Source organism: Pseudoliparis swirei, chromosome 19, assembly GCF_029220125.1.
Source record: "Pseudoliparis swirei isolate HS2019 ecotype Mariana Trench chromosome 19, NWPU_hadal_v1, whole genome shotgun sequence".
Classification (NCBI taxonomy): domain Eukaryota; kingdom Metazoa; phylum Chordata; class Actinopteri; order Perciformes; family Liparidae; genus Pseudoliparis; species Pseudoliparis swirei.
The window spans coordinates 28,367,645-28,390,144 of NC_079406.1; the positions used below are offsets into that span (position 1 = coordinate 28,367,645).

Here is a 22,500-nt window from a genome sequence, read left to right on the forward strand (position 1 = left end):
CAGTGACCATTTAAAAGGTTGCCAAAATGTACCTTTCCATTTAACCAGTACAGCCGTGCACCTGTAAGGGGGGTAAAATTTTAAAACCGGTAAAAAACCGGGTAACCATTTCCAGTAGCCGTGCCACCCCGTGTCCGGTCAGCCCGTGTAACCGTGCAGGGTAAAAAAAGTCGCCGCCATGTAACCCGTGCAGCCAGTGTAACCAGTACAAGTGTAACCAGTAACCAGTGTAACCAGTGTAACCAGTGTAACCAGTGCAACCAGTGTAACCAGTGTAACCAGTACAACCAGTGTAACCAGTGTAACCAGTGCAACCAGTGTAACCAGTGTAACCAGTGCAACCAGTGTAACCAGTGTAACCAGTACAATCAGTGTAACCAGTACAACCAGTGTAACCAGTACAACCAGTGTAACCAGTACAACCAGTGTAACCAGTGTAACCAGTGTACAACCAGTGTAGTGTAAACCAGTGTAACCAGTACAACCAGTGTAACCAGTACAACCAGTGTACAACCAGTGTAACCAGTACAACCAGTGTAACCAGTGTAACCAGTACAACCAGTGTAACCAGTACAACCAGTGTAACCAGTACAACCAGTGCAACCAGTGTAACCAGTACAACCAGTACAACTAGTGTAACCAGTGTAACCCAGTGTAACCAGTGTAACCAGTACAGCCAGTGTAACCAGTACAACCAGTGTAACCGGTGTAACCAGTACAACCAGTGTAACCAGTACAACCAGTACAACCAGTGTAACCAGTACAACCAGTGTAACCAGTACAACCAGTACAACCAGTGTAACCAGTACAACCAGTGTAACCAGTGTAGCCAGTATAACCAGTGCAACCAGTGTAACCATTGTAACCAGTATAACCAGTGTAGCCAGTGTAACCAGTGTAGCCAGTATAACCAGTACAACCAGTGTAACCAGTACAACCAGTACAACCAGTGTAACCAGTACAACCAGTGTAACCAGTACAACCAGTACAACCAGTGTAACCAGTGTAGCCAGTGTAACCAGTGTAGCCAGTATAACCAGTACAACCAGTGTAACCAGTGTAACCAGTACAACCAGTGTAACCAGTGTAGCCAGTATAACCAGTGTAACCAGTGTAACCAGTGTAGCCAGTATAACCAGTGTAACCAGTGCAACCAGTGTAACCAGTACAACCAGTACAACCAGTGTAACCAGTGTAACCAGTACAACCAGTGTAACCAGTGTAACCAGTACAACCAGTGTAACCAGTGTAACCAGTGTAACCAGTGTAACCAGTACAACCAGTGTAACCAGTACAACCAGTGTAACCAGTACAACCAGTGTAACCAGTACAACCAGTGTAACCAGTGTAACCAGTACAACCAGTGTAACCAGTACAACCAGTGTAACCAGTGTAACGTGTGCAGGTGTTCCTGGGCCTCCTCCACGCTGCAGACCTCCGTGGGGCCTCCAGCCGCTCGGTGGAGAAGATCTTCCTTCACCCCGACTTCCAGTCAGAGAACTACGACAACGACATCGCCCTGCTGAGGCTGGAGGGGCAGGTGGAGGTGACGGAGCTCACCCGGCCCGTGTGTCTGCCCCCACCCCACAGACAGGCCCACAGACAGGTACTACTGCCCCCACCCCACAGACAGGTACTACTGCCCCACAGACAGGTACTACTGCCCCCACCCCACAGACAGGTACTACTGCCCCACAGACTGCCATCACCCAACAGACAGGTACTACTGCCCCACAGACAGGTACTACTGCCCCACAGACAGGTACTACTGCCCCCACAGACAGGTACGACTGCCCCACAGACAGGTACTACTGCCCCACCGCACAGACAGGTGCTACTGCCCGACAGACAGGTACTACTGCCCCACAGACAGGTACTACTGCCCCCACAGACAGGTACGACTGCCCCACAGACAGGTACTACTGCCCCACAGACAGGTACGACTGCCCCCACAGACAGGTACGACTGCCCCCACCCCACAGACAGGTACTACTGCACCACAGACAGGTACGACTGCCCCCACCCCACAGACAGGTACGACTGCCCCACAGACAGGTACGACTGCCCCCACAGACAGGTACGTCTGCCCCCACAGACAGGTACTACTGCCCCCACCCCACAGACAGGTACGATGCTCCCCACAGACAGGTACTGCCCCACAGACAGGTACTGCCCCTGCCCCACAGACAGGTACTACTGCCCACCCCACAGACAGGTACTGCTACCCACAGACAGGTACTACTGCCCACAGACAGGTACTACTGCCCCCACAGACAGGTACTACTGCCCCACAGACAGGTACTACTGCCCCCACAGACAGGTACTACTGCCCCCCCCCCACAGACAGGTACTACTGCCCCACAGACAGGTACTACTGCCCCACAGACAGGTACTACTGCCCCACAGACAGGTACTACTGCCCCACAGACAGGTACTACTACCCCCCCCCCACAGACAGGTACTGCCCCACCCCACAGACAGGTACTACTGCCACTACTGCCCCCACCCCACAGACAGGTACTACTGCCCCACAGACAGGTACTACTGCCCCCACAGACAGGTACTACTGCCCCCACAGACAGGTACTACTGCCCCCACCCCACAGACAGGTACTACTGCCCCACAGACAGGTACTACTGCCCCCACAGACAGGTACTTGCTTTACAGACAGGTACTACTGCCCCACAGACAGGTACTACTGCCTTCACCCCACAGACAGGTACTACTGCCCCACAGACAGGTAATTTCCCTGCCCCACAGACAGGTACTACCTTTACAGACAGGTACTACTGCCCCACAGACAGGTACTACTGCCCCCACAGACAGGTACTACTGCCCCCACAGACAGGTACTACTGCCCCACAGACAGGTACTACTACCCCCACAGACAGGTACTACTGCCCCACAGACAGGTACCAACTGTTCACCCCACAGACAGGTACTACTGCCCCACAGACAGGTACTACTGCCCCCACAGACAGGTACGACTGCCCCCACAGACAGGTACTACTGCCTCAATTGCCACTGCCCCACAGACAGGTACCACTGCCCACAGACAGGTACTACTGCCCCCACAGACAGGTACGACTGCCCCCACAGACAGGTACGACTGCCCCACAGACAGGTACTATTGCCCCACAGACAGGTGACTGTCTCCACAGACAGGTACGACTGCCCCCACAGACAGGTACTACTGCCCCACAGACAGGTACGACTGCCCCCACAGACAGGTACGACTGCCCCACAGACAGGTACTACTGCCCCACAGACAGGTGACTGCCCCACAGACAGGTGCACGACTGCCCCACAGACAGGTACTACTGCCCACAGACAGGTACTGACTGCCCCACAGACAGGTACTGCCCCACCCACAGACAGGTACTACTGCCCCCACCTCCCAGACAGGCAGTACGACACAGGTACAGACAGGTACGCCTGCCCCACAGACAGGAACTGCCCCACACAGACAGGTACTACTGCCCCACAGACAGGTACTGCCCCACAGACAGGTCACTGCCCCACAGACAGGTACGACTGCCCCACAGACAGGTACTACTGCCCCACAGACAGGTACGACTGCCCCCACAGACAGGTACGACTGCCCCCACAGACAGGTACGTCTGCCCCCACAGACAGGTACTACTGCCCCCACCCCACAGACAGGGACTACCTTTACAGACAGGTACTACTGCCCCCACCCCACAGACAGGTACTACTGCCCCACAGACAGGTACTACTGCCCCCACAGACAGGTACTACTGCCCCACAGACAGGTACTACTGCCCCACAGACAGGTACTACTGCCCCCACCCCACAGACAGGTACTACTGCCCCCACCCCACAGACAGGTACTTTGACCTTTGATCAGATCAGGGCTAAAGGTCAGACCCTAACCTGTGGCTCTGTGTTGTGACTTAATGGAGGACATGATGACATCACTCTACTGTCGGATGACTCTGTCTTTCTCTCTCTCTCTCTCTTTTTCTCCCTCTCCATCTCTCTCTCACCCTCTATCTCTCTCTCTCCCACCTCTCTCCATCTCTCTCTCTCTTTCTCTCTCTCCCACTCTCTATCTCCCTCTCTCTCTCTTTCACTCTCACCCTCTCTCTATCTCTTTATCTCTCTCCCTCACTCTCTCTCTTTCTCCCTCTCTCTCTCCATCTCTAACTCTCTCTCTCTCTTTCTCTCTCCCTCTCTCTTTCAGGGTGACCCCCCCTCCCCTCTACCTAACTCTCTGGGTGTGGTTGCTGGGTGGGGAATATCCAACTTCAATGCCACCTCCTCGTCGAGTGACCCTAGCAAAGCGACCTCTGACCCGGAGGTGACCTCTGACCTGTTGCAGTACGTGAAGCTGCCGGTGGTTTCTCAGGGCGAGTGTGAGGGGAGCTACGCCTCGCGCTCCGTCAGCTACAACATCACCCACAACATGTTCTGCGCCGGGTTCCTGGAGGGCGGGAAGGACACCTGCCTGGGGGACAGCGGGGGGGCGCTTGTGATGCAGGACGGGGTCAGCAGCAGGTGGGTGGTGTTTGGGCTGGTGTCCTGGGCCGGGCCCGAGGCCTGCGGCAGCCAGAGGGTCTACGGGGTCTACACCCGAGTGGCCAACTACGTGGAGTGGATCCAGGAGCAGCTTCAAGATGGAGAGACAGGGTGAAAGAGGCCTTCATCATCATCATCATCAACTCTGACCCTTGACTCCGCCCCCTGTGTCTCAGGGTCACTTGACTCCGCCCCTCCCCCCCCCCCTGTGTCTCTGGTGGTTTTAGTTTCTGAGACTTTAATGTTGCTCTGAATATTTCCCTGAAGACCAGAACTCTGTTTGTTCTAATCTAACACATTATTATTTACAGTGTATTATTTACAGTGTATTATTCACAGTGTAATGTGTGTGTGTGTGTGTGTGCACCCTGCAGGACTCAATGTAAACACCAAAATGATTAAACAAGGTTTAAAGTGGAGATGAAGTCATCATTATTCTGGGCTCTGAGAGCCGAGGGCCATGCCCCCTCACAGGGGACGCTCTACGACCAATGAACAGAGGAGGGACCACAGGACAAGACCTAGGAGTACTCGTGGTAGTACTCGTAGGAATAAACGGCTGAGAGGTTGACTGATGAAGACTTCAGTGTCTTCATCATGTGACTTGAGGTCAGAGGTCATCGTTTTGTGTTCAGTTATTTTATTGTTTAATGTGATAAACAAACATGAGTCCACAGGGAGGGGGAGGGGCCAGAGACACAAGTCCACAGGGAGGGGGAGGGGCCAGAGACACGAGTCCACAGGGAGGGGGAGGGGCCAGAGACACGAGTCCCTCAGGCAGATGACGGGTCAATGAGAGCTGTGGAGCTTGTTCCAGGACCGTCTCCGGGTTGAAGGGAGAAGGAGGAGGAGGAGGAGGGCCACAGCGCCCCCTCCTGGTGCAGCGTGGAGCCTGCAGGCCGCTAGCTGTCGGTGGCGTTCAGGTCCGCTCTCTCCATGGTGTCCCGGATCCAGTTCAGGAAGTTGCCCAGCCGGACGTAGACCCCGTAGCGCCCCCTCTGGGCGCACTGCTCCCCCCAGCTCACGACCCCGGTCAGGAACCAGGTCCCCCGGTAGTTCACCACGAAGGGGCCCCCGCTGTCCCCGCTGCAGGCGTCCAGCGGGGCGTCCAGGTAGCCGGCACAGAACATGTTGTCAGTGATCACCTGAGGACACAGGACAGGTGGAGCGACGACCTCTTGACCTCAACCAGGTCGGTCCTCTAGTGGAGTTGCCTTGGTAACGTCCGTCTGTCCTGGTGTTTATCTGGACCCCGTCTACCTGTCTCTAGACCCCGTCTACCTGTCTAGACCCCGTCTACCTGTCTCTAGACCCCGTCTACCTGTCTAGACCCCGTCTACCTGTCTCTAGACCCCGTCTACCTGTCTAGACCCCGTCTACCTGTCTCTAGGACCCCGTCTACCTGTCTCTAGGACCCCGTCTACCTGTCTCTAGACCCGTCTACCTGTCTCTAGGACCCCGTCTACCTGTCTCTAGACCCCGTCTACCTGTCTCTAGACCCCGTCTACCTGTCTCTAGACCCCGTCTACCTGTCTCTAGGACCCGTCTACCTGTCTCTAGACCCCGTCTACCTGTCTCTAGGACCCCGTCTACCTGTCTCTAGACCCCGTCTACCTGTCTCTAGACCCCGTCTACCTGTCTCTAGGACCCCGTCTACCTGTCTCTAGGACCCCGTCTACCTGTCTCTAGGACCCCGTCTACCTGTCTCTAGACCCCGTCTACCTGTCTCTAGACCCCGTCTACCTGTCTCTAGACCCCGTCTACCTGTCTCTAGGACCCCGTCTACCTGTCTCTAGGACCCCGTCTACCTGTCTCTAGACCCCGTCTACCTGTCTCTAGACCCCGTCTACCTGTCTCTAGACCCCGTCTACCTGTCTCTAGGACCCCGTCTACCTGTCTCTAGGACCCCGTCTACCTGTCTCTAGACCCCGTCTACCTGTCTCTAGGACCCCGTCTACCTGTCTCTAGACCCCGTCTACCTGTCTCTAGACCCCGTCTACCTGTCTCTAGACCCCGTCTACCTGTCTCTAGGACCCCGTCTACCTGTCTCTAGACCCCGTCTACCTGTCTCTAGGACCCCGTCTACCTGTCTCTAGGACCCCGTCTACCTGTCTCTAGACCCCGTCTACCTGTCTCTAGACCCCGTCTACCTGTCTCTAGACCCCGTCTACCTGTCTCTAGGACCCCGTCTACCTGTCTCTAGGACCCCGTCTACCTGTCTCTAGACCCCGTCTACCTGTCTCTAGACCCCGTCTACCTGTCTCTAGGACCCCGTCTACCTGTCTCTAGGACCCCGTCTACCTGTCTCTAGACCCCATCTACCTGTCTCTAGGACCCCGTCTACCTGTCTCTAGACCCCGTCTACCTGTCTCTAGGACCCCGTCTACCTGTCTCTAGACCCCGTCTACCTGTCTCTAGACCCCGTCTACCTGTCTCTAGGACCCCGTCTACCTGTCTCTAGGACCCCGTCTACCTGTCTCTAGACCCCGTCTACCTGTCTCTGGACCCCGTCTACCTGTCTCTAGACCCCGTCTACCTGTCTCTGGACCCCGTCTACCTGTCTCTAGACCCCGTCTACCTGTCTCTTGGACCCCGTCTACCTGTCTCTAGGACCCCGTCTACCTGTCTCTAGACCCCGTCTACCTGTCTCTGGACCCCGTCTACCTGTCTCTAGACCCCGTCTACCTGTCTCTAGACCCCGTCTACCTGTCTCTAGACCCCGTCTACCTGTCTCTAGACCCCGTCTACCTGTCTCTAGGACCCCGTCTACCTGTCTCTAGACCCCGTCTACCTGTCTCTAGGACCCCGTCTACCTGTCTCTAGGACCTCGTCTACCTGTCTCTAGGACCCCGTCTACCTGTCTCTAGGACCCCGTCTACCTGTCTCTGGACCCCGTCTACCTGTCTCTAGACCCCGTCTACCTGTCTCTAGGACCCCGTCTACCTGTCTCTAGACCCCGTCTACCTGTCTCTAGGACCCCGTCTACCTGTCTCTAGACCCCGTCTACCTGTCTCTAGACCCCGTCTACCTGTCTCTAGGACCCCGTCTACCTGTCTCTAGACCCCGTCTACCTGTCTCTAGACCCCGTCTACCTGTCTCTAGACCCCGTCTACCTGTCTCCCGTCGTGGGTACCTGCTCCGTGGAGGCGCTGCAGTCCTGCTGGCTGACCACCGGCAGCGTGACCTTCCTGAGGAAGCGAGAGGACGTCCTCCCCAGGTAGTGCGTGACCCCCCAGCCCGAGACCACGCCCCGGTTGTCCTGCTGAGCACAGCAACACACAGTGACCACACAGTGACCACACAGTGACCTCTGTGACCTCACACAGTGACCTTTACATTACATTACATGTCATGTAGCAGACGCTTTTATCCAAAGCGACTCACAATAAGTGCATCAACCTAGAGAACAAACTAAGAACAACAAGAATACAGGAAGTAACATTTCCTCAACTCAGTCAAACGACTAAAGTACCACAATAAGATATTTAAGAGCCACTGAAGTGATAATCTGTGTTTTAATCCAGGTATAGTCTAAAGGTGTGTTTTCAGTCTCCGGTGAAGATGTAGAGACTTCCTGCTGTCCTGATGTCAGTGGGGAGCTGGTTCCACCAATCAGGAGCCAGGACAGCAAACAGTCTGGATGTAGAGTGATGAGCTCGAGGTGCAGGAGGCACAAGACGATTGGCTGTTGCCGAGCGGAGCGACCGTGATGAGGTGTACGGTGTGACCATATCCCGGATGTAGACGGGGCCCGATCCGCTCAGAGCACGGTACCAAGAACCAGTGTTCTGAAGCGGATGCTGCTCCACCGGTAACCAGTGGAGAGAGCGGAGGAGCGGAGTGGTGTGGGGGGAGGAGCGGAGGCTGAAGACCAGCTGCTGCATTCTGGATGAGCTGCAGAGGTCGGATGGCCTTAGCGGGTCGACCAGCCAGGAGGGAGTTGCAGGAGTCGAGGCGTGAAATGATAAGAGCCTGGACCAGAGCCTGGACCAGAGCCTGGACCAGAACCTGGACCAGAACCTGGACCAGAGCCTGGACCAGAGCCTGTGCCGCCTTCTGAGTAAGAGACCGTGTTCTCCTGATGTTGTGCAGCATGTACCTACAGTGATGTCACAGTGACCTCTCAGTGACCTCATAGTGACCTCTCAGGGTCCTCAGTGGCCTCACAGTGACCTCTCAGTAACCTCACACAGTGACCTCACATAGTGACCTCATAGTGACCTGACAGTGACCTCACATAGTGACCTCTCAGGGTCCTCATAGTGGCCTCAGTGACCTCACATAGTGACCTCACAGTGACCTCACATAGTGACCTCTCAGTGACCTCACATAGTGACCTCATAGTGACCTCTCAGTGACCTCATAGTGGCCTCACAGTGACCTCATAGTGGCCTCACAGTGACCTCTCAGTGACCTCACATAGTGACCTCATAGTGGCCTCATAGTGACCTCACAGTGACCTCTCAGTGACCTCTCAGTGACCTCACATAGTGACCTCTCAGGGTCCTCATAGTGGCCTCATAGTGACCTCACAGTGACCTCACATAGTGACCTCTCAGGGTCCTCACAGTGACCTCTCAGTGACCTCATCAGGGTCCTCACAGTGACCTCTCAGGGTCCTCAGTGACCTCTCAGGGTCCTCTCAGTGACCTCTCAGTGACCTCATTAGGGTCCTCACAGTGACCTCTCAGGGTCCTCACAGTGACCTCACAGTGACCTCTCAGTGACATCATCAGGGTCCTGACAGTGACCTCTCAGTGACCTCATCAGGGTCCACAGTGACCTCAGTGACCTCATCAGGGTCCTCACAGTGACCTCTCAGTGACCTCATCAGGGTCCTCACAGTGACCTCTCAGTGACCTCATCAGGGTCCTCATGTGGTTACCCGGCCCAGGTAGGCGGCGAGCTGGGGGTCCGGCAGGCAGGCTGGCAGCGCGGTGGGGCCCCTGGTGGCGGGCCGCTGCAGGTGCAGCAGGGCCACGTCGCTGTCCAGCGTGAAGCGGTGGAAGTGAGGATGGACGAAGACCTCCCGGACCCCCACCCGCTGCTCCCCGGGGTCCGGGCGCCGCTTGTCGTAGTCCCCTGGACACAGACACGGGGTTCAGGCCCTCTGGAGGCCCTCTGGAGACCCCCAGACCCCCTCAGGTACCTATGATCACGTGGTCTGCCGTCTGCTCCAGGCAGTGAGCAGCAGAGACCACCCACCGGTCCGAGACCAGGGTCCCCCCACAGAACCCGTACCCATCAGACCTGCAGACCAGCACCTGAGGAGGAGAGGGAGAGAGAGGGGGAGGGGGAGGAGGAGGAGAGAGAGGGGGAGGAGGAGGAGGAGGGGGAAGAGGAGGAGAGAGAGGAGGAGGAGGAGGAGGAGAAGGAGAGAGAGGGGAGGAGAGGAGGAGGAGAGAGGAGGAGAGAGGAGGAGGAGAAGAGAGGGGGAGGAGAGAGAGGGGGAGGAGGGGGAGAAGGAGAGAGAGGGGGAGGGGGAGGAGAAGGAGGAGGGGGAGAGAGGAAGGAGGAGGGGGAGAAGGAAAAGGAAGAGGAAGAGGAGGGGGAGGAGAGGGAAGAGGAGGGGAGGAGGAGAGGGAAGAGGAGGAGGAGGAAGAGGAGGGGGAAGAGGAGGAGAGGGGGAGAAGGAAGAGGGAGGAGGAGAAGGAGAGATAGGGGAGGGAGGAAAAGGAGGAGGGGGAGAGAGGAGGAGAGAAGGAGAGAGAGAGGGAGGAGGAGGAGGAGGGGGAGAGAGGGAGGAGGAGGAGAAGGAGATAGAGGGGGAGGGGGAGGAGAAGGAGAGAGAGGGGGAGGAGGAGGAGGGGTAGGGGAGGAGAAGGGGAGGGGAGAGGGAGGAGGAGAAGGAGGAGGAGGGGAGAGGAGGAGGAGGAGAGAGGGAGGCGGAGAGAGGGAGGAGAAGGAGGGGAGAGAGGGAGGAGGAGGAGGGGAAGAAGGAGAGAGGGGGAGGGGGAGGAGAGAGAGGGGGAGGAGGGGGAGAAGGAGAGAGGGGGGGAGGGGGAGGAGAAGGAGGAGGGGGAGAGAGGAAGGAGGAGGGGAGGAGGAAGAGGAGGAGGAGAAGGAAGAGGAAGAGGAGGAGGAGGCGGAGTCAGTCCAGCTTCTCTCCGTGATGACCTCACATGATTCAGGTCAGCACCTGCCAGGGACTCCCTCCTGGCTGCTCCAGGACTCCGCCCACAATGCGCCCCGCCCCGCCCCTGCTCAGCGCCGTGGCGTTGCCCCCTGCGGGTCCGGAGGTCGGCTCCGCCCCCTCCGTGAGGTTCAGGGCCGCCGCCCGGCTGTCGCTGCTGTTGGCGTCCGACACGGAGCCGTTGAGCAGCAGAGAGCGGCCGCGGTACGAAGCCCAGGCCCGGTGGCGGCGGCCGCATGGGAACGCCACTGGACAGGAAGTACACGGGGGTTAGACACGGGAACGCCACTGGACAGGAAGTACACGGGGGTTAGACACGGGAACGCCACTGGACAGGAAGTACACGGGGGTTAGACACGGGAACGCCACTGGACAGGAAGTACACGGGGGTTAGACACGGGAACGCCACTGGACAGGAAGTACACGGGGGTTAGACACGGGAACCTGTGTGTTACCTGTCTGTGGTCAGGTGTGTTACCTGTCTGTGGTCAGGTGTGTTACCTGTCTGTGGTCAGGTGTGTTACCTGTCTGTGGTCAGGTGTGTTACCTGTCTGTGGTCAGGTGTGTTACCTGTCTGTGGTCAGGTGTGTTACCTGTCTGTGGTCAGGTGTGTTACCTGTCTGTGAGCAGGTGTGTTACCTGTCTGTGGTCAGGTGTGTTACCTGTCTATGGTCAGGTGTGTTACCTGTCTGTGAGCAGGTGTGTTACCTGTCTATGGTCAGGTGTGTTACCTGTCTGTGAGCAGGTGTGTTACCTGTCTGTGAGCAGGTGTGTTCCCTGTCTGTGAGCAGGTGTGTTACCTGTCTGTGATCAGGTGTGTTACCTGTCTGTGGTCAGGTGTGTTACCTGTCTGTGAGCAGGTGTGTTACCTGTCTGTGGTCAGGTGTGTTACCTGTCTGTGGTCAGGTGTGTTACCTGTCTGTGGTCAGGTGTGTTACCTGTCTGTGAGCAGGTGTGTTACCTGTCTGTGAGCAGGTGTGTTCCCTGTCTGTGAGCAGGTGTGTTCCCTGTCTGTGAGCAGGTGTGTTACCTGTCTGTGGTCAGGTGTGTTACCTGTCTGTGAGCAGGTGTGTTCCCTGTCTGTGAGCAGGTGTGTTACCTGTCTGTGGTCAGGTGTGTTACCTGTCTGTGGTCAGGTGTGTTACCTGTCTGTGGTCAGGTGTGTTACCTGTCTGTGAGCAGGTGTGTTACCTGTCTGTGGTCAGGTGTGTTACCTGTCTGTGAGCAGGTGTGTTACCTGTCTGTGAGCAGGTGTGTTACCTGTCTGTGGTCAGGTGTGTTACCTGTCTGTGGTCAGGTGTGTTACCTGTCTGTGGTCAGGTGTGTTACCTGTCTGTGAGCAGGTGTGTTCCCTGTCTGTGAGCAGGTGTGTTACCTGTCTGTGGTCAGGTGTGTTACCTGTCTATGGTCAGGTGTGTTACCTGTCTGTGAGCAGGTGTGTTACCTGTCTGTGAGCAGGTGTGTTACCTGTCTATGGTCAGGTGTGTTACCTGTCTGTGGTCAGGTGTGTTACCTGTCTGTGAGCAGGTGTGTTACCTGTCTGTGGTCAGGTGTGTTACCTGTCTGTGGTCAGGTATGTTACCTGTCTGTGGTCAGGTGTGTTACCTGTCTGTGGTCAGGTGTGTTACCTGTCTGTGAGCAGGTGTGTTACCTGTCTGTGGTCAGGTGTGTTACCTGTCTGTGAGCAGGTGTGTTACCTGTCTGTGGTCAGGTGTGTTACCTGTCTGTGGTCAGGTATGTTACCTGTCTGTGAGCAGGTGTGTTACCTGTCTGTGGTCAGGTGTGTTACCTGTCTGTGGTCAGGTGTGTTACCTGTCTGTGAGCAGGTGTGTTACCTGTCTGTGAGCAGGTGTGTTACCTGTCTGTGAGCAGGTGTGTTACCTGTCTGTGAGCAGGTGTGTTACCTGTCTGTGAGCAGGTGTGTTACCTGTCTGTGGTCAGGTGTGTTACCTGTCTGTGAGCAGGTGTGTTACCTGTCTGTGGTCAGGTGTGTTACCTGTCTGTGAGCAGGTGTGTTACCTGTCTGTGGTCAGGTGTGTTACCTGTCTGTGAGCAGGTGTGTTACCTGTCTGTGGTCAGGTGTGTTACCTGTCTGTGGTCAGGTGTGTTACCTGTCTGTGAGCAGGTGTGTTACCTGTCTGTGGTCAGGTGTGTTACCTGTCTGTGAGCAGGTGTGTTACCTGTCTGTGGTCAGGTGTGTTACCTGTCTGTGAGCAGGTGTGTTACCTGTCTGTGGTCAGGTGTGTTACCTGTCTGTGGTCAGGTGTGTTACCTGTCTGTGAGCAGGTGTGTTCCCTGTCTGTGAGCAGGTGTGTTACCTGTCTGTGGTCAGGTGTGTTACCTGTCTATGGTCAGGTGTGTTACCTGTCTGTGAGCAGGTGTGTTACCTGTCTGTGAGCAGGTGTGTTACCTGTCTGTGGTCAGGTGTGTTACCTGTCTGTGAGCAGGTGTGTTACCTGTCTGTGGTCAGGTGTGTTACCTGTCTGTGAGCAGGTGTGTTACCTGTCTGTGGTCAGGTGTGTTACCTGTCTGTGGTCAGGTATGTTACCTGTCTGTGGTCAGGTGTGTTACCTGTCTGTGGTCAGGTGTGTTACCTGTCTGTGAGCAGGTGTGTTACCTGTCTGTGGTCAGGTGTGTTACCTGTCTGTGAGCAGGTGTTACCTGTCTGTGGTCAGGTATGTTACCTGTCTGTGAGCAGGTGTGTTACCTGTCTGTGGTCAGGTGTGTTACCTGTCTGTGGTCAGGTGTGTTACCTGTCTGTGAGCAGGTGTGTTACCTGTCTGTGGTCAGGTGTGTTACCTGTCTGTGAGCAGGTGTGTTACCTGTCTGTGAGCAGGTGTGTTACCTGTCTGTGGTCAGGTGTGTTACCTGTCTGTGAGCAGGTGTGTTACCTGTCTGTGAGCAGGTGTGTTACCTGTCTGTGAGCAGGTGTGTTCCCTGTCTGTGAGCAGGTGTGTTACCTGTCTGTGGTCAGGTGTGTTACCTGTCTGTGAGCAGGTGTGTTCCCTGTCTGTGAGCAGGTGTGTTACCTGTCTGTGGTCAGGTGTGTTACCTGTCTGTGGTCAGGTGTGTTACCTGTCTGTGGTCAGGTGTGTTACCTGTCTGTGAGCAGCTCTGTCCGTCCTCCTCCAGTCTGAATCCATCAGCACAGCCACACTGAACTGTAGCGCCGCCCTGCAGGTCTCTGCAGTACTGCATACAGCCGCCGTTTCTATGGCGACACTCCATCACCTCTGCACACAAGAGATTATACATTATACATCATATATTTTACATTATATATTATATATTATCCATTATATATTATACATTATATACATTATATATTATACATTATATATTATACATTATACACATTATATATATTATACATTATACATTAAATATTATACATGATATATTATCCATTATATATATTATATTATACATGATATATTATACATTATACATTATACATGATATATTATACATGATATATTATACATTATACATGATATATTATATATTATACATTATACATGATATATTATACATTATATATTATACATTATACATGATACATGGGTCAGTGGGTAGCAGGTCCGTCTTTCAATCAGGGGGTTGGAGGTTCAATCCCCGCCCTAGTCGATGTGTCCTTGAGCAAGACACTTAACCCTGAATTGCTCCCTGTAGCTGCTCTACGGTGAATGAATGTAACAGGATTGTGTAAGTCGCTTTGGATAAAAGCGTCAGCTAAATGACATGTAATGTAATGTAATATATTATACATTATACATTATACATGATATATTATATATTATACATTATACATGATATATTATATATTATATATTATTATACGTCTTTCTTCCAGTCAAAGCATGGTCAGTCCCAGCGGCCGTACCTAAGGCGCAGGTGTTGCCGTGGTAACCCGGAGGACAGAGACACAGGAAGGCCCCTCGGTCCAGAGAGCACAGCCCTCCATTGAGACAGGGGCTGGTCTGGCAGGGGTTCAGATCTACAGCAGAGGAGAGGCACTTGAACGCATCACGACTGAGTCCTGAGTTAAATAAAGGACCAGCGGCTCCACGTGGATCCAGACCAGCACCGGGACCGGTTCAGTGAAGACGAACCCTGGTCGACTGATGAAGATACTCACTTATGTATTGGTACCAGAACTCCAGCTGCGGAACCACAAGTGACATTAGTACTGCAGAGCGGAGGACTACGGTCTCTGGGGTCCGGGCCTCACCGTCTTCTCCCTGGTCTGGAAGATCTCGGCGGCCTCCTCCTGCGAGCACGCCTCCTCGTGACACTCCCTCTCCAGGTCTCCAGGGAGCACCTCCTCCAGGAGGAAGGAGTTGGCCCGCCGCCTCCTGGAGGCGGGGCCGAGTACCCGGGCCGCCACCGGCCGGGTCAGGAACACTGGGGGGACAAAGGTCCTGGGGCTAGTGCTAGTGCTAGTGCTAGTGCTAGCACTAGCACTAGCCCCACAGACGTCGTGGTCTCACCTGAACATTCGATCAGTGCAGAGCAGGAGAGCAGAGAGCAGAGGGTCCAGGTCAGCAGCATGTCTGTCTGTCTGTCTGTCTCCGTCTGTCTGTCTGTCTCCCTGCCTGTCTGTCTGTCTGTCTGCCTGTCTGTCTGTCTGTCTCCCTGTCTGTCTGTCTGTCTGTCTCCCTGTCTGTCTGTCTGTCTCCCTGCCTGTCTGTCTGTCTGTCTCCCTGTCTGTCTGTCTGTCTGTCTGTCTCCCTGCCTGTCTGTCTGTCTCCCTGCCTCTGGTCTCCTGTGAGATACTAAATGGCGTCCGTGTGATCGATTGACCAAACAGACGTCAGAGCGGACCAACAGAGGTCAAAGGTCGTCTGTGATCCTGCTGGACCAATTGAAGTAGAGCACTTGAATCATAACAACGACTTCAGGATATTAAAGTATAAAAACATTCTCAGTGTTGTTTAGATGTTACAGTTCTAATGAACATGGACCCTGCTGCAGGTCTAGAGACCGGTAGCCCGTAGCAACGAGTCCTGAACCGCGTACCGCAGCACCCCAGAGGGACCCCAGAGGGACCCGGTCCAAAGCCTTCCCAAGTCCACAGAGCATGTAGACTCCCAGGACCCTCCAGTCGTCTAGAGGGGTAAAGAGATGGGGGTCCCTGAGACAGCAAGACAGACCACCAGAGTCCAGCACCTTCAGGTAGACCCCTCCATCACAAAGACCACGTAGACTTAGACCAGTACCAGAGGTTAGGGTTAGCTGATACATATATATTAGTGCTGTGAAAAATAACGCGTTATGATTAAATTACAGGATTAATTAGTTAATTTTTTTAACGCATTTAACGCATGCGCAGAAACCTGTGATTAACCTGATTAAAAATTGTAATCGAATTTTAAAAAATTAACTAATTAATCGCACATTTTGAAATTCATTAATCGCGATTACGTTATTTTCTTCTTCTTTTTAAAGACAAAACTTCCCACAGAGCTGTGTTTTCAAAGAGGCTCCTACCTATAAAGTGCCAGCGAGATATTTAATATTGTGGATGATAAATTGTTTCTTCAGTGAAACATCAGATTAGTAAAAAAAAAGAAGTATATTGAGACCCCATTGGTCCTGTCATCTTTACCACTGAACAGCAGAACCAGTGGCCTTGGTAACTGACTGACATTCAAATACGTCACGTTCACCCTCTGGAGGCTGGGGGCATTTTATACATTTTACAAAAACATGTAAATTCACCTTTTAAAGGCGTTTGCATGTGACACATACCCACGTGTTCTACATCAAACATTCCAGAACAATCTCAGCTCTATTCAATGAGGCTCAGTTGTCCTGGCGCCGTGTTCTCTGGTTCTCTGACTGACAGGCTGCTAATGAGCCTCACCTGTGAGGTGGGAGGTCCTTTGTGATTTACTGAGTGTTCATTGGTTGTTTTTTCCCGAAATGTTGACAGACAAACGGATTGACCAATCACGGTGAAGGTTTCGTGTGTCGAGTTCTTTCCGCGCCGCGTCCCCCGACACGTCGCCCCTCCGTTCCTCTGTGTGTCAGAGGGGGAGACGGGAGGAAGGAGGAGCAGGAGGAAACCCGACTGATTCATCCACGAGTTAAACTCATTTATGCTCCTTATTTTCGCGGAGAAATAATTGTTTTAAAAACGGAAACAGTGTTAAACCGTACTGCCGCGGTTTGACACTCGGTTTGAGTGTAAAAACTTCAACGAACACCGGAAGTAAACAAAGTTGCGTTAAAATATTTTAGTGCGTTAACTCAGCCAAATTAATCGCAGGGGTTCCCACACTTTTTAGACCACGCACCCCCTTCTACATTCCGACCGGGTTGACGCACCCCCAATCCCCCACACCTTAAAAAAAAACGCAACTAAATGCAAGAGTTGTTGACAGTGGGGGGGGGGGGGCGAGTGAGTTTTTCTTTGCTCGGTCCCGATGCGCGCAGACCGGCGTCGGAGCTCTGCGGCGACCACGATCGACGTATTGAGCACCCCTGCATTCAAACATTAAATAGCCGAGTTTTTTTCAGCGTAAGAAATACGATGGGTGGCGGGAGTGCGTGAGTTAAGACCGAAATGACACTTGAGAGCCCTGAGAATGTTTAATATTAATTATTACACCATTAGACCACCATTACATTTTTCCTCTCGTGCACCCCCTAGAGGCAGCTCGCGCACCCCCAGGCATAGATTAACGCGTTAACGCTGACAGCCCTAATATATACATGTGTATACATATATACGTATATATATGCATATATACATCTATAGATGTATTTTTAAATATCCTCATCTTTAAACGCATCGCCCCTCATGTCTTCCTCTGAATAGAGATATCTATATATAACGATATATATATGAATATATATATAGTTATATCTCGCAATATCTATATCTATATATATATATTTATCTAAATGCATATACCCGTTATTTCCCCCCGGGGAGCCGCTCGCTCTCTCCGGGGTTTGGCACCGGGCCTAGCGAGGAGCGACGTAACGGTCTCTGGATATGTATTATTATATTAGTATATATGTATCGCCGGTAGAGACCGGGTCTGGAGGTGATCCTGGGTCAGACCGGAAGCTCAGAGGAACACACAAATAAAAACTATTTATTATTGTTCGAACTGGGATATGTACCCAGAATGCACCGCGTCCTCTCAGGCAGGATACTGCCGGTCCCCCTGCCCTCAGACCCGGGGGGGCGGGCAGCGCCCCCAGCGGCGGAGACCGGCACCACAGGCCCCACGGAGGGCCCCACGGAGAGCCCCAAGGAGAGCCCCACGGAGAGCCGCACGGAGAGCCCCAAGGAGGGCCCCAAGGAGGGCCCCAAGGAGAGCCCCAAGGAGAGCCCCACGGAGAGCCCCACGGAGAGCCCCAAGGAGGGCCCCAAGGAGAGCCCCACGGAGAGCCCCAAGGAGAGCCCCACGGAGGGCCCCAAGGAGGGCCCCAAGGAGAGCCCCACGGAGGGCCCCACGGAGAGCCCCAAGGAGAGCCCCAAGGAGGGCCCCAAGGAGAGCCCCAAGGAGAGCCCCAAGGAGGGCCCCACGGAGGGCCCTTATTGTTTTCTCTTCAGCAACTAATTGATTAATCTAATAATATTTGTAGCTGCACGTTGGTCGTGGGGTTTAGATCAAATCTCAATAATAACAAACAGTGAGAACAAAGGGCCTCCGCTGTGACTCGTGATCAGGCCGTCATGACAACATGCAGTCATTAGATCTCATATGTTCGTCGTGAAGCGACTTCCTTTGGCCTGAACGGGCCTTCGGGGACTCTGCCGGGCCCTGGCGTCGGTTCTGCCTCGACCTGCTCGTCACATTCTAACTTCTATACCTGCCATAACTATCATGATACAAGACCATCTCTACAATATGCCATGAACACCAGACTGGTCTCTTGATCTAGAATGGTAACATCTGTCGGTTCACTTGTGACCAACTTGTTCAACACTTAAATGTCAGTAATATTTGTGTTAATCCAGCCGGATATGAAAGGACATGGAGCCGTCATGAGGATCCACTCCGAGGGTTAGATGATCCAGAGGTCACCAGGAGGGACACAGCGGTACTGACGCCTGGTCTCTGAAGCCCCGCCCCGTGACGCCACTCGCTGAGCGCTCATGAAGTATTGAGACTAAAGCCGGACAGCAGCAGATGTAGCGGCTAACATTCAAGCTAGCCTCAACCCCCAAACGCTGAAGACATCTGAACGCCGATTGGCCGAGAGTCACACGTCCCATCAAAGAGGTTTCATTGCGAAGAGCACCACTCCGCATGTTCTCCGTGTCCCACTCCAACCACAGACACCAGAACCACAGACACCAGAACCAGAGACGTAGTTTAAGTGATTAATATTTACAGTTTATTAAGACCTCAAATCCATCAACATGGAGCCGCTGTCCTCCTCAGGCTCCGCCCCCTGCAGCCGGTCACATGTCAGACCACAGGATGGCCCTGCTGCCCGTCTCCATCAGGCTCCGCCCCCTGCAGCCGGTCACATGTCAGACCACAGGATGGCCCTGCTGCCCGTCTCCATCAGGCTCCGCCCCCTGCAGCCGGTCACATGTCAGACCACAGGATGGCCCTGCTGCCCTTCTCCACGCTGGCCACGAAGGCTCCTGAAGGCGACCAGGACACCGAGTTGATGGCCGAGCTGCAGAACAGAGACACGCGGCGTCAGAGCTGCTGGCCAGAACTCGGGTCAGAACCGCCTCACTCCGGTTCTTACTTGTGTTTCCGGTCCAGAGTCCGGTCCACTTCCCCCGTCAGGACGTTCCAGATGTACAGCGCTCCGTCAGCTGAGCCTCCGGCCACGTAGCGGCCGTCAGGACTAAGGAGCAGAACACGGGTCAAGAGACTCCGACCGCTCCTTCACAGCAGCACACGGATGGGAGGAGCCACACATGTTCAATTCAAAATGGCCGATGTGACTTGCCCCGCCCATTTTAACATGCGTACTCTGGCCAGCCGATATCCCAGAATGCATTTCACACCCGAAAATAAACAATTCTATAAATACTAATGTGGAGTCGATGTTTCAGAAGTTAGCAGATTAAAAATAAAATCTGTGGTTGGTTTGTTATGATTCGGCCTCATAAAGATCTGCGTTGGAGGGACACACACACACAACTCACCTGAAGGTGACTCTGGTCCAATCGGCTCCACACTTGAAGCCCTGAGCGCTAAAGAACAACACCAACAGGTTAGCACCTGGACCCGAACACCCCCCCCCCTCTGAACTCACCTGAGCGTCTGCTTCACGCTGCAGGTCCGCAGGTCGATGATCTTCACCAGGTCGTCTCTGGAGCAGGTGAGCAGCTCGGTGCGGTCGTGGTTCAGGTCCAGAGACGTCACTCGGCCCAGCAGCTCCAGCTCCTGGACGATGCTCTCCGCTCTGCCGACACCAGCCAATCACAGCAGGTAACCCTAAACCGGTACTTTTAAAACGATACCGGTGCTAAACGGCGCCTGAACCGATACTTTTTGGCCATATTCCCTGGAGAAGCCGTTATCATGGAGCACCGACACACAACGGATATCAGACTGTTAACAGACACAATGTTCTCCATGATATGATGTGATATGTATTGTCATGTGCAGACCTTATAGGGTTAATCCTGTCACTGTTTTGATGGGCAAAGAGAACAACCAATCAGAGGGACTGAAGATGACACGTGACACAAAGTGTTGCTTCTGACAGCGAGAGTTACACTGAAACAAAGTGACGCCCCCGGTCTTTATTCCTCCGTCATTATATTCCCGGTAACACCGGGTAAACAGCCGGGACCGCTGGACACCAACACATCTGCTAGCAGACTGTCACGCTCGTAGCTAGCGCTAGCTCGTAGCTCGTGTTAGCTACGAGCTAGCGCTAGCTTAAGCATGGTTATAATGGCTAATTTATTATTTCTTGGCCTACTTTTATGAATGCAAGACTTGCAATCAACGATAGGGTACTAATCTGAGTCACGGCTGCTCGTCATCATCGGTCTCCCCGTGTTCAGGGGGACCGGTGACGGCCTCCTCATGCGTCCAGCCTGACGCTGGTGTGCTCCACACGGTTCACTCGTCACACACGGCCACGCCTCCGCTGTCAGAGTTACACATGAGAGGCTCGTAACCTGCTGACGGGGCGGAGTCACCACAGAAGTTCACAACAATAGTTTTTTTCAATTTCAATCGGCTCAGGCACCGGAAAGAAGCACCGAAATGTGCGTTGCTTTCGGTCCGGGTAATACCGGTTGTATTGGAACCGGTTTCCGGTACCCAACCCTAGTCCCCACAGAGGAGGAGGAGGAGGAGGAGGAGGAGGAGGCCCTGACCTGATGTCCCAGAAGCGGACCTTCTTGTCGAAGTGGCCGCTCATGACGCACTGCTCCGTGCACACGATGTCGTTGCAGCTGGACCCGGCGAACACCGTCTTCATGCCTGCACAGGTGAGAGGCCAGGTGACGAGCGGCTCGACGCAACGGGAGACTCACGGCGCCACGAAGCACGCACAGACTTTGCTGCGCAGGTCCCACAGCTTCAGGGTCCGGTCGTAGCTCCCGGAGACGATGCGAGCGTTGTCCAACAGGAAGCGAGCGGCCAGCACCTTCCCGCTGTGGCCCGTCAAGGTGTGCTGCAGGTGAGACGCACAGTCAGGCTCCAGGAGCTCACGGCGCCACGGCCCACCGGCCGCCCGACGGCCTCAGAAGAAGAGTGAGATCACCACTCAGGCCCCGCCCCCTCAGCCTCACGCTCCATGCCGATTGGTTCTGTCGGATGACATCACACCGAGCCCGTGGGGTCTCTGTACGGACTCGCACTGTGATGTCACTTCCTGTTTGTCAGCAGCTCCTGGGACCACCGCTGCAGCACTAGAGCATGATGGGAGCACAGAGCCGGGCTGCTGGGAGCCAAAATGGCTGACGAGGGGGATCTGAGCTTCAGACCTTTTACATGACATCACTGACCAGAGGAGCGCCACCACCGCCGCCGCCGCCACGCCACTCACCCTCAGCCGCGAGTCCTCCACGGTCCAGATGCGGCTGGCGAAGTCGTTGGAGGCGGCCAGCAGGTAGGAGCCCTGCAGAGGACGACGGAGACCATCGAGACTTCACAGGTCAAAGGTCATCGCGGGTCAAAGGTCATCGCGGTCACTCACCGCGCTGTCGAACTCGATGCTGGTGATTCCGGCGTTGCTGCCGGTCAGAGCGCCTTTAGGCTCACAGCGACCTGGACAGGAAGTCAGGATGAAGGACCCTCAGAGACCGACACCTCCCCCGATGGACTGGAGGACTCACCTGCAACCACCTCCCACAGCTTCACCCTGCGGTCCATCCCTCCTGTTGCTAGGAGACGAGATCCAGGGCTGAACCTCACCGCGTTGACCTCGCCGTCGTGTGCTTCCTACACACATAGATAATAATGACCTCCTCCTCCTCCTCCTCCCTCCTCCCTCCTCCCTCCTCCTCCTCCCTCCTCCTCCTCCTCCCTCCTTACAAACACGTGCAGTGCCGTGGTGGGGACCCGGACCTCGGCACACGGTCCAGACGGAGGTTCTGGGTTCTCCGGTGAAGAGCTGAGCGCATTGGGGGCTCGGCGCCTGCTGGGGAAGAGGGGTACTGTCACTAAGGAGCCCAGAAGCCGGTGGACTCGGTTCCCTCTGGAGACCAGACCTGTATTCACCGGTCAGACACGTCTAAGGAGCACTGGAGAAAACACCTTCCATTATATTGAGCTATCAAATTATTTCTTGTTGGTACACATTATTGGTCACATTTAAAACTAGTGTCTCCACTCCCAGACTCCTGCTAATTGATTAAGATACCCAATTATTTAAATTCTTCA

The 22,500-nt window shown here is 54.3% G+C and overlaps 3 protein-coding genes and 1 non-coding gene across 9 annotated transcripts in view; 1 reads left to right on the plus strand and 3 right to left on the minus strand.

The window, feature by feature from the left end:
• The window catches only part of LOC130209335 (putative zinc carboxypeptidase), a 4,884-nt gene extending 596 nt beyond the window's left edge, over positions 1-4,288 (plus strand). Inside the window, exons 2-4 of the mRNA XM_056438898.1 lie at positions 160-461; positions 572-1,594; positions 4,205-4,288. Coding sequence (XP_056294873.1) covers positions 160-461; positions 572-1,526 — 1,257 coding nt within the window. The 3' untranslated portion in view covers positions 1,527-1,594; positions 4,205-4,288. The remainder of the gene's footprint in view (positions 1-159; positions 462-571; positions 1,595-4,204) is intronic.
• A 646-nt stretch (positions 4,289-4,934) lies between these two features.
• On the minus strand, positions 4,935-16,004 carry LOC130209949 (coagulation factor IX). 2 transcript variants are annotated; one of them, XM_056439890.1, is made up of 11 exons: positions 15,288-15,969; positions 15,163-15,225; positions 14,904-15,076; positions 14,811-14,835; positions 14,556-14,669; positions 13,771-13,905; positions 10,679-10,920; positions 9,689-9,803; positions 9,425-9,621; positions 7,673-7,801; positions 4,935-5,684 (listed from the first exon to the last, which is right to left on the minus strand). In XM_056439890.1, the coding sequence occupies exons 2-11, from the start codon at positions 15,221-15,223 to the stop codon at positions 5,442-5,444; spliced, it is 1,434 nt and encodes a 477-aa protein (XP_056295865.1). In that variant the 5' UTR covers positions 15,224-15,225; positions 15,288-15,969; the 3' UTR covers positions 4,935-5,441. The 2 variants fall into 2 exon arrangements, with proteins under 2 accessions (XP_056295865.1, XP_056295867.1); XM_056439892.1 differs by having other exon boundaries at positions 7,673-7,798; positions 15,163-16,004.
• A 3,003-nt stretch (positions 16,005-19,007) lies between these two features.
• Positions 19,008-22,500, minus strand: part of atg16l1 (ATG16 autophagy related 16-like 1 (S. cerevisiae)) — an 18,721-nt gene continuing 15,228 nt past the window's right edge. For 3 of the 5 annotated variants that reach the window (XM_056439198.1, XM_056439195.1, XM_056439197.1), the window contains 10 exons: positions 22,153-22,258; positions 21,954-22,059; positions 21,815-21,885; positions 21,665-21,736; positions 21,169-21,289; positions 20,991-21,096; positions 19,913-20,062; positions 19,803-19,850; positions 19,397-19,498; positions 19,008-19,321 (listed from right to left, as the gene is read on the minus strand). In XM_056439198.1, coding sequence (XP_056295173.1) covers positions 19,228-19,321; positions 19,397-19,498; positions 19,803-19,850; positions 19,913-20,062; positions 20,991-21,096; positions 21,169-21,289; positions 21,665-21,736; positions 21,815-21,885; positions 21,954-22,059; positions 22,153-22,258 — 976 coding nt within the window. In that variant the 3' untranslated portion in view covers positions 19,008-19,227. The remainder of the gene's footprint in view (positions 19,322-19,396; positions 19,499-19,802; positions 19,851-19,912; positions 20,063-20,990; positions 21,097-21,168; positions 21,290-21,664; positions 21,737-21,814; positions 21,886-21,953; positions 22,060-22,152; positions 22,259-22,500) is intronic. The other 2 variants (XM_056439199.1, XM_056439196.1) reach the window with 1 other exon arrangement.
• On the minus strand, positions 21,355-21,624 carry LOC130210251 (small Cajal body-specific RNA 6). Its single transcript, XR_008834774.1, has one exon. It is a non-coding gene; the product is annotated as a small Cajal body-specific RNA 6 (non-coding RNA).

What these genes read in the sequence shown, in the direction of transcription:
- LOC130209949 (XM_056439890.1), bottom strand. Translation starts at nt 15,223, where the DNA reads ATGCTGCTGACCTGGACCCTCTGCTCTCTGCTCTCCTGCTCTGCACTG. An exon ending in GTTCTGGTACCAATACATAA is followed by an intron (nt 14,670 to 14,810) that starts GTGAGTATCTTC and finishes CCTCTGCTGTAG; the next exon opens with ATCTGAACCCCTGCCAGACC. An exon ending in CAGGAGGGAGTCCCTGGCAG is followed by an intron (nt 9,804 to 10,678) that starts GTGCTGACCTGA and finishes TCTCCTCCTCAG; the next exon opens with GTGCTGGTCTGCAGGTCTGA.